General features: G+C 34.6%; 2 protein-coding genes across 7 annotated transcripts in view; one reads left to right on the top strand and one right to left on the bottom strand.

Moving 5' to 3' along the window:
• The window catches only part of LOC132706752 (acetyl-CoA carboxylase), a 92,413-nt gene extending 89,427 nt beyond the window's left edge, over positions 1-2,986 (top strand). For 4 of the 6 annotated variants that reach the window (XM_060678259.1, XM_060678256.1, XM_060678257.1 and 1 more), the window contains exons 19-21: positions 592-762; positions 816-959; positions 2,439-2,986. In XM_060678259.1, coding sequence (XP_060534242.1) covers positions 592-762; positions 816-959; positions 2,439-2,558 — 435 coding nt within the window. In that variant the 3' untranslated portion in view covers positions 2,559-2,986. The remainder of the gene's footprint in view (positions 1-591; positions 763-815; positions 960-2,438) is intronic. The other 2 variants (XM_060678261.1, XM_060678262.1) reach the window with 1 other exon arrangement.
• A 203-nt stretch (positions 2,987-3,189) lies between these two features.
• LOC132706754 (zinc finger protein 90-like) lies at positions 3,190-8,687 on the bottom strand. Its single transcript, XM_060678263.1, has 3 exons — positions 8,294-8,687; positions 4,549-4,980; positions 3,190-4,466 (listed from the first exon to the last, which is right to left on the bottom strand). Exons 2-3 carry the CDS (start codon positions 4,884-4,886, stop codon positions 3,293-3,295), a joined length of 1,512 nt encoding a protein of 503 aa, XP_060534246.1. The 5' UTR covers positions 4,887-4,980; positions 8,294-8,687; the 3' UTR covers positions 3,190-3,292.
• Positions 8,688-10,416: the final 1,729 nt, after the last annotated feature.

The raw sequence follows: 10,416 nt of genomic DNA, 5'->3' as shown, positions 1-10,416 counted from the left end.
GCACTTAATAAGGAGCCTGTACCTTTTCGCAGGAACTACTGATTTTAGAAATAAAAGTTTATACAAAATTTTAAATTAAATTTTGAAATTATTTATTTCTTATATATACGGGGTGTCCGCTAAGTGCTGCACCGACGTTAGTGATAAAATTTTAAACGGAACACCCCATATATTTCGATATTTTTTAGAATATTTGCCAAAAATAAACGTAAACTTTATAGAAAGTATTTATTCGAATTTTGTGTAGTTAATATGTTCTTAGTAAATATGGTCTTCCACCTTTTCTCAGGAACTACTAATTTTAGAAAAAAAAAGTTTATACAAAACTGTTATGGTTTAAATTAAATTTTGAAATTATTTATTTTTTATATATACGAGGTGTCCGATAAGTGCTGGACCGATGTTAGTGTTAAAATTTTAAACGAAACGTCCTATATATTTTATATTTTTAGAATCCTTGCCTAAAATAAACGTAATTATTTATTCGATTTTGTGTAGTTAATTTTTTCTTAGTAAATATGGTCTTCCACCTTTTTTCAGGAACTACTGAAAGTTTAGACAATATTTTTTGTGACATATTTTTTGATGTAGGATATAATACCGTGGAAACGGGCCCGTCACTCTCTGTATTGGAGATTGTGTCGGTTGCTGCTTCAAGATAGAATACTGAAAGCGCTCCTCGAGGCTCAACCGGAGGTCGGATTAGGTCAGGGCGAGTCCATGCTGAGGCGGTGGTTTGTCGAAGACAAGGGCGCTGCAGAGGTAAATCGGTACGTTTCTGGGGTTCGTTAAGCCGCTAAACGCAACCATTTCAGGGGTACAAGTGGGATAAAAACGAGGTGGTGGTGCAGTGGTTGGAGGATCAACTGAACAAGCCGCCACACGAGTCCATCATTAGCAGAAATATTCACGCGGTGAAGAAAGATGCAGGTCTTAACCAAATCCGCAGCCTGTTGGAGGTACGTACTAGATTTATGAATCTAAATCGCTAGCGAAACGCTTTTATTTATTTTTATGCATTTATTTATTTATTCAGTTATTCACAATAGGGAGTTAAGCCTGAAAAAAAATTGGCAAGGTCTAAATCGGAGACACCAAAATATTAATTGAGAAACTTTTCATTGAGTAATCATCAAAACTTGCGGTTTTAGGTTTTTTGACGAAGGATGTGCAATTATTCATAGAAAATGTATTCTCGTTCGGATCGACTGACTGGTTTTGACGAGTTTGCATTTAAAAAGTTCAAGATATTTTTTATAAATACTTAAAACACGAAAAGGTATCGAGAGCAATTAAAAACCAAACTGCTGTCCAAACTATTCCATCTTCTACGAATTCATAAAAATACATTGAACTTTGACATTTGACATTGACACATAAAATGACGATCTGATTTATTTAAGTAATATGGTGAAACTAGCACTCCAATAAGTCTCAATCAGTTACAAATCCGTAATTGTCAATTTCAAAAAACCGAAAACTGTCAATTATTATTATGCTATAAATCCCCCAAAAAAAAACTTTGAATTCCCTGTATCGCCATCTTCCGTTCAATTGACCATGAAACTATTGCTGATACTTTTAATCCCCTTTAAGTGGCTGTTAGCCGAACAGATCAGAATCAATTTTCATGTCATTACCCCAGCTGACAACACCAACGATTATACGCTAAGTAATGGAAAAGAATAATGTTTCTGTTAATAAATTGTCCGGATCTCCATTTTTTTTAAAAGAGCCAAGCAGTTAGGAATCCTAATGGGTAATTTTGAAGAGGTACATGTTTGGAAACTGAAGGAAAGTCAGAGATGTATGCTGAAAAGAAAAGAGGTGACAAGATTAGCCTTGCAGTATGGATTCACTATTGTTAGAGTAGTAAGGGATTGATAGGTCTGACAAAACAAGGCATCAGTTATTTTAGTAATCGTAATAACAGTTGCAGAAGATTTTCGGGAAAGTCGTGTTCCTGCTTTTCTAGAACCTTAAAGTAGTCTTCTCCTCGTTTATTGCATCTAACATTTGTATCCCCCTTCTGAGGATATCTCATTTTTTGTATGATCTTCCTTCCGTTTACCGCACTTGTAACATAATATACTATTTTCATCAATTTCTAATTTGCATCTCTCCGGTTCCTAGATATAACCACATCATGTTCTATTCTTGTATTTCATTTGAAAAGCTTATGTACAATTTAACCTTAACAAAGAAACAACAGTTGCCATTTGAACCTCAACATGACAAGGCATTGTTTCAAAGATTACTAGTACATTTTATCTTTACTTAGCTAGATACACAATTTTTCTTCATCACTTAAATTGGTGTCCATGGTTGCTATTTTATTTGCCAAAGTATTGTGTGTGCTATGCAACGCTCTATTTCATAATAAACAACACAATTTGGGGGCAAGTTTGAGAATGCATGAAGCGATGTTTTCGTTTCAGGAGTGCCCCGACATGACTCTAGACGCCATAGACGTAATAATAGAGAAGCTCAACGATAACCAAAAAGTAGAGGTGTTGCGGAAGTTGTCCCATTTGGGGTCGCTGGAGAATGTAGATTAAACGTATGAAATATAGCGGCCTAAACTAGACAAGTCTTTAACCTTGTACAAAGACGGTTGAAGTTTCTTATGGGTCCCACTTCAACTAGCCAAAGATTTGGGGAAAACGACGAAAATACGCGGTATTTGTTTTAATAAAAATTAGAATTTTACTTTTTAAAACTAAGCAACTTTTGGTGCTGCTGATGACGGTCCGTTTCCCCGATCTCCCATAAGAAACTTCACGATTACTACTACTACTCATAGGTGCCTGCGTGCCGAAAGAAGGCTTCGGCAATGTGATTACCTCTTAACTTAGGAGTTATTTTTATATCGAAACCCTGCGCGGTAGTTCACCTTTACGCAACCGAGTACATTCTATTATCTTAATTTATTTCGAATTGTACAGTTAATATGGTCTGTCAGCCGGACCGATTGTTATATTCCTTTGTATGAATAAAAGTTTTATTAAAAGAATTATTATTTGTACGTGTTTTTTTTTTTTCGCTTTTACTTTGCGGACATAGTACTAAACTACAAGTGAAAAGGCAACATTCAGGCTGCTTTAATTAGGCGTGATTGTGTGTGATAAATCAACTTCCACACCAGGTACAAAAATACAATACTGTAATGGCACAGACAAGAATAGCGAAGTCTCTCAGTCAAGTCGCAATCTTGCTAATCTCTGTATTTGGAGAATACTCGAAAAATGCAAACGTTTGTACTTTTGAAGCAATCCCATTTTCAGATATTTATTTATGTACTAGTCTTATTTTGTCTTCTCAAGTGAAACAACTTATGACTCGCAAAACCACTATTACTTTTTGACACAAAGGGACACATGTCGCAGGGAAAGGACTTAAGACCTCGCTTCTTAATGCCTTTCTGCTCTCGATTGCCGCGTTTATGACCCTGCGCGTCTCTTATTAATCCGGAGTTACTTAACGAATCGGACTTTTCGTCGGCACTGGGCAGTCTTGGATGCAAAATAATCTTGTGAATCGTTAAAGAATTCGCGTAACTCGTTTTAAAATTGCAAATTTCGCACTCGTAATCACCCCATGGTTCTTCCTGAGATTTTGGGGGGTCTTTAAGGATTATCTCGGTCGTTCTATCGTTCTGCGGGTTGCATCTATTGAAATGTCTGCTCCAAATGTTCTTATGCGGCGACCTAAAGTAGCAATGAGGACAAGTTAAAACATTTGTAGCATCTTTATCATGATACTTTTCTTGGGTCTTTTGGGGTTTACGCTTGTTCTTTGCGCATATCTTCGACACCTTGTTGTTACCGAGAACAACGGCGTCCTTTTTATTTTTCTTAACTTTATTAGTCACAACTTCCCTTCCATCGCTTTTGACTATATCCACCACAAGATTTTTACTACCGACCGAATCCTGATTTTTGATAGGCTTACTCTTTTTATTAAACCTACAAGTAATACAAGAAGTCATCGAAATTAATACTTGTGTGGGAGGTTTGTTCATAACCTGTCGACTAGTTTTGTGACATTGAGATATATGCATTCGCAAGGTTCCTTTAGGCGACTCGTAGGAGCAATACGAACACCTAAACAACTGATGTTTATGTTTAGTGTGTAGCAGCAAGTGTGTTGTTAAAGTGTTTCGATACTTGGTCGTGAAAGAACAGTATGGGCAATGTTGCGAGGATACGTAATGCTTCTCCAAGACGTGAATTTGTACTATTTTAAGAGTCGACTTGAATGAACAGAATTGGCATTGGACTATTGGCCGCTTAAATTTGGTATGAACCAATGTGTGTCGTTTCAGATACTGCATAGACGAGGTCGATATGGAACAAAAATCGCAGTCAAATGTTGTTTCCCCCTCGGTGTTAGCATTTATCTTTAATGCGGGGATCGTGTTTGAATTATAGAAGCCAAAACACTCTTCTTGTTCGTTACGTACTAATCTGAAAATATGCGTTTATTATTCTTGGATTCAAAATAGATTTAAATTCACGAAGTCTTATCAAAAACTTGAATTCAACTTACTCGTTTGTTTCCTTTATCATAACTTCCCCTTGGCTATTAAACACCACCTCGTCAATTCTGTAGACTTTCAGCAAAGATTCCGAGGAATATCCACCATTCCCATCAATATTAATATCCGTTACTTCACTCACTTCACTTAACTTTACATTATCACTATAGTGCTCGTCCTTATACATACTTTCACAATGTCCCAGGTCAGACTCACTCCCGTCTGACTGAATATCACTAACACCTATTTTCGATTGCCCTGAAGAGGGTTCAACGTGACAGAATTCTTCCTCCTCCTTCACAATCACCTGCTCCTCCTTCACAATCACCTCCTGTTTAATGGATGACATATTACAATAATAAAAGTAGTCTGTCTTCAGAGTATCACAAAAGTATTTGGCAAATTACAACCACAGCCGTTCATCGATGTTGGGGATTCGGATCCTACAAATAAAACACAACCTAGAATTTACTGTGCACTTTTCTAACATTAAAGCATATCATAATTGCATTTACTATAAAAAACAACCAGCTGTAACTATTTTTGTAAGTTCTAGCTGCACTTCTGTGTTAAAACATTTTGCCAGAAACTTTGTTGGACATTGGACAATATTTCTGATGTGACCTTTTGAAACTACTACTAAAAAATGCATCTCAGGTTAACGCAAAATAAGGCAGTGTCCAGAAAATATTAGGGTTGTGGAGATTTACAGAAACAGTATTCCATTTATTAAATATCATAAGAAAAAGCATACGAAAGCGAAATATCAAGGTTTATCAGCTTTCTATCGCAACCCTACCAACCAAAATATTAAAAAGCTATTTATTGTAAGGAAACATGTAATACATGTCTTAAACATTTAATATTTCATATAAAAAAACGAAAATATTAACTCAATATTGCTCTTTGATAATTAAATAATGTCTATAAAATATTGTTTTAATTTTTAACATGTATTATAATCTGAAGTCATCAGACAATTCCAACAAATCTAAGACTTCAAAAGACAGTCCGAAGATATTTCTGCGAAACTTTTTAAGTTAAAAATGAGATGAGCCCACTAACAAAGAACGCCTTAGATTCAAAAACAAAAACCACTATAACTGGAACAATAAAAAAAACAAATTTTGGTAATATTTTGATGAACTTTCCTTCTTGAAAACAGTTAATTTTAAACCTCTGTAAGAACGACAAAATACATTTTTCTTTTCTAAAAATCGATATTTAAGTAAGGCCTGGCAATAGTTTTTGAAAGTACCACATTGTGCTTAGTTTCCTTTTTCTCTTTTTTTTTATGCCTCTATCTAAATCGGGCATCTATTGAAAAATTAAAACGAAGATTTTTTTCGGCAAATATTGAACTGAGGTGGCTTTTACTTGATGAAAATCCATTTATCCAAATAAATAAGAACTAAAACACTGTGCCTTTATCAAATTTAATATTTACTACAAAACTACCTGCGACTATATATACCGAAAAATGTCTCATTTTGTTAATGTCCATGGCTTCCAATAAATTTAATTTCCTACTTTTTGTGGCTGTATGTAAAATATCAAAATTGTCGTCAAAAATGTGTTTTTCTACTCCCGTCTGTAAAATACCTAATTACTCACCGATCTAGCGTGCGGGAAGCGTCACTTTAACACGTCAGTTTCTTTTGAAATGAATGCGTGCCACTTCGGACATTTCCGGGATTTTACCGCACGGATTTGGGAGCAATCGGATGTTTTCGGAGATATTTCCCACGCTTTGAATTTTGACGTTTGTCAATTCTGACGGTCATGTCAGTAAATGTGTTCGTGTTGTTTTGCGAAAATGGACCCAAAAATCAACGGTCGTAGAAAAAGTATAGTATGCAACACGTTTGGTTAACTTTTTAACTCACTCGTTTATTAAAAACTCGCTCCGCTCGTGTCAAATAAACTGCACTTGTTGCATAAAATACTATTTTGTGTGTTTAAGTGTGTAGCATAATTAGAATCTAGACTATTGGTTTTAAACGCTTTTAGGCCAAGATCCGCATTTCAACCTGTAGACACCTGATTTTTGAGATTTTGGACATTTCGTTTTATTGTTTTTTAAAAATTTTGACATTTTGACATTTTGACAAATGTTTTGAAACATTTTCACTAGGTTCTCCTATGTATGTAATTCTTTTAAATTGTTTTAAATTGTTCGTGTTCTGTATTAGGTTTCGGATAAATAGAGTTTACTGTTGTCTGGATTTGTTTTTATTTATAATTTTATCTATAATGGACGGATTGTAGCCGTTGTTGAGTGGAATTTCTTTAATGATATTAAGTTCTTTGTTGTAATTTTCTCTTGAGAGTGGCGTATTGAGAAGTCTGTATATAAAAGAGTGAAATGCAACCATTTTGTGTGTATAAGGGTGATCTGAGCTGTTATGTATGACTATGTCCGTGTGTGAAGGTTTATCATAATTTGAAAACTGAATTTGTTTTGCGCTTTCATAATAGTTAAGTCTAAAATATTAATAGAGTTATCCTGTTCAATCTCGATTGAACTTGAATTTTCACCCTAACTCGGAAACAAGTTAACCCATCAATGAAACAGGAAATTTGATTGCTTAACAGTATCCTTGTACCAAAATTATTTTGAATTTAATGGACAGATTTACATCTCCAAGGAAGGTTTGATTATGGGAAACCCACTTAGTCCTTTGCTAGCCGAGATTTTAATGGATAATTTGGAAAATATCATACTACAACATCCTATAAGTAAAAGTTTTCTATGTTGGTATAGATACGTAGATGATGTCTTTGTTTGCTTTGTTGGAACGGACAGACAATTGAATTCTTTTTTGAATTACATTAACTCATAGTCGTTGTTCAATCTCGATAGTGAATTTTATCACTTTCGAGATTGAACAGGATAACTCTATTAATTTTTTAGACTTAACTATTACGAAAACGCAAAACAAATTAGATTTTTCCATTTATCATAAACCTTCACACACAGACACAACTCAAATCACCCTTATACACACAAAATGGCTGCATTTCACTCTTTTATACACAGACTTCTTAATACCCCACTCTCAACAAAAAATTACAACAAAAAACTTAAAATCATTAAACAAATTGCACTGAACAACGGCTACAATCCGTCCATTATAGAAAAAATTATAAATAAAAAACAAATCCAGACAACAGTAAACTCGACTACGAACCTAATACAGAACACGAACAATTTAAAACAATTACATACATAGGAGAACCTGGTGAAATAGTTTCAAAACATTTGTCGAAATGTGGTTTAAAAATAGCTTTCAGAACTAATAACACATTAGGAAAAATAAAAAAAAACAATAAAAAGAAATGTCCAAAATCTCAAAAATCAGGTGTCTACAGGTTGAAACGCGGATCTTGACCTAAAAGCGTTTAAAAACAATAGTCTAGGTTCTAATTATGCTAATATTGATATTTTACATTCGGCCACAAAAGTAGAAAATTTAATTTATTGGAAGCCATGGAGATTAACAAAATGAGACATTGAAATGTATAACTTAACTTAAATTCTCACAACAACTTTAATTAAGGTTTTATGGTTATTTTTCAGTATATATAGTAGCAGGTAGTTTGGAAATACTACATTTGATAAAGACACGGTGTTGTCGAAACAATTGTCATGTAAAAATACAGCAACGCATGCAGCATACAACAGCAACGTCCACGACAAGTGACATTGTACCAAACAAGTTAGCACAAGAGTAGTGTCAAAATCTCGATACTCACATAAAAAATGGTCTTTACCGTCACTTAAAGTACTTTTCTCAGTGACCACCTTTTGCCACTCCTTGACCTCTTTTCATGTCAAGAGGTTTTATAACCATACATTCGCACTCGCCAACACGGCACATCATCGACGTAGCATAATCGTATGGTTATGGACGGCATAGATTTCAGTGACTGCAAACTGAATCCAATCTGTATTCTGCGTACTCTGCGATCTAGCGAGGTCTATAATCACGACAATCTTTGACGAAGGTGATGCGATCGTGCTTTGATTTTACCATTCACGTAAAATAGTATCGATTTTACCGACCGAAAGAATTAGTATGTGCTAATGTCCATTGAAAAAAGAAGAATTGTTTGTTTTTCTAGGTTTCTTCAAAATGGTGGCAGCATCCAATTGTATTTAATTGTGTTTTTTGTTAGTGATTTTTATGAATTGCGTACTGCTCATCGATTAATCTTCGCTTATAAAAAGGTTAATAAGAAAAACTCTGCGCGGGCGTTATTTCTTACGTGAAAGTAAAGTCAAGTTTTAGGAAGGTTTTAATCCGCCAAAGCCAATACTAAACAAAAATGGAGCTTGCTTTTACTTCCAAAACCATGATGGTTCGACAAGAACATTAAAATTTTGTTGAAAAACTGGATTCCATACAAAGGGTGAAGAAACGCCAGATGCCTTACTTAATAGCATAACGCATGGTAATGAGATTCTCGACCCCTGAAAATGTAATAGATGAACATAAGAGTATTTACTCACGCGAGTTAAGCTTGCTCACCTTACTTTGAGTGTGATATAATGGTAAAATTAGTAAATCATAGTTCGACTCAGGAACCTGGTCTATTCTGGAAATGCATTAATAATTTCAATAGAAATCAATGTTAAGACTGGCAAAAGGAAACTGCCTAGTGGTCCGGATGATGTTCCATCATGTTTCTTTAAGCCTTGTATATTTATGATAAAAAAAAAACCTGCACTTTTTATTTCATCCTTTCCTTGGCAAGATCCGCATAAGAAAACCAAATGCCTCTTTAGTTTATTTATGTAGCAAAAACAAAAAGTGAGGGAAATTGAAGTTATGGGGGTGTACCTCATAGTTCACATTGTAATCCAGTTCTCTTTTATTTATTTGCGACATTAATAAGTTTGTTAGGTTTACCTTTAAGGTCATTGAATCTGATATAGATTGAAAAACTCTTCAGTCTGATTAAATTCAATATACCTCTGGTTTTCAAATGCTTTTAAATCTAAATTATAAAAATGCCAGTGTAATAAGATTGTCTAGGAAACATTCAATTCTTAATTTTAATTATCTTTTAAAAAACGTACATAACGATTTAGTGTTCTTGTTTGATTGTAGGTTAACTTAATTAAATCACATTCTTACTCTTGAATTATGTGGGTTTAATAACACACCCTGAGGCGTTTTATTTTAAGAAGGATATATTAAATATTGGAATTTATAAGAAAACTAACAAAATTCGTCCAATACTTGATCCGCCATTCCACCGCGTGCTTGTTCTCTAGTCACGTAGGCCAAAAAAGGAAGTTATTTCAAAAACAATACATGTACTGCCATCTATGTGACAATAACTGCGTTCTGCACTAATACATTCAACACTTACATCTTATATTTACGACACCTCTACTCACTTTACAGGCTGTATAGCTAATTAGGCAATATAGCGACCGTAACGACGATAAAAATTGATAACCCTCCGGCAGCCCTTTGACCTGCAGAAGGATATTTCCTTCCGCGCATGCCCTTAAATTTAACACACTACAAGTACATTTTCTTTCTAAATAGCGAGTATTAGAGCCGGGCAGGAGCATCGTCCGCCAAGTGCAATGCTTCCCCTACTTGTGGCTTCTGTGGTTCAAAAACTCTAGTAATAATGGCCCAGGTTTGGGTAGTATTAGTCTGTGCTGGTAGTTTCAATTCAATTCAATGATGCGATTCGTAAAAAATGTTGGGCTAAACTGCTACAATCATTCGCCCATTGCCGACTTCCGTCGAGGATCTTTGCTTTTGGTCATGAATTAATACGTATAAAGAAGAAATATAATCAATATTTGCTCAACTAGCAAAAAACAATTTTTACCGATACCAAAAAAAAAACCGACA

This window comes from Cylas formicarius, unplaced genomic scaffold (assembly GCF_029955315.1).
Source record: "Cylas formicarius isolate icCylForm1 unplaced genomic scaffold, icCylForm1.1 PGA_scaffold_8__14_contigs__length_24414737, whole genome shotgun sequence".
Lineage (NCBI taxonomy): Eukaryota > Metazoa > Arthropoda > Insecta > Coleoptera > Brentidae > Cylas > Cylas formicarius.
Note: the sequence above shows the minus strand (reverse complement) of the source record. Positions and strands in the feature narration are given on the sequence as shown.

Coding starts and splice junctions, on each gene's coding strand:
- LOC132706754 (XM_060678263.1), bottom strand. CDS start 4,886: ATGTCATCCATTAAACAGGAGGTGATTGTGAAGGAGGAGCAGGTGATT. Junction 4,467..4,548: donor ATGATAAAGGAAACAAACGA/GTAAGTTGAATT, acceptor GCATATTTTCAG/ATTAGTACGTAACGAACAAG.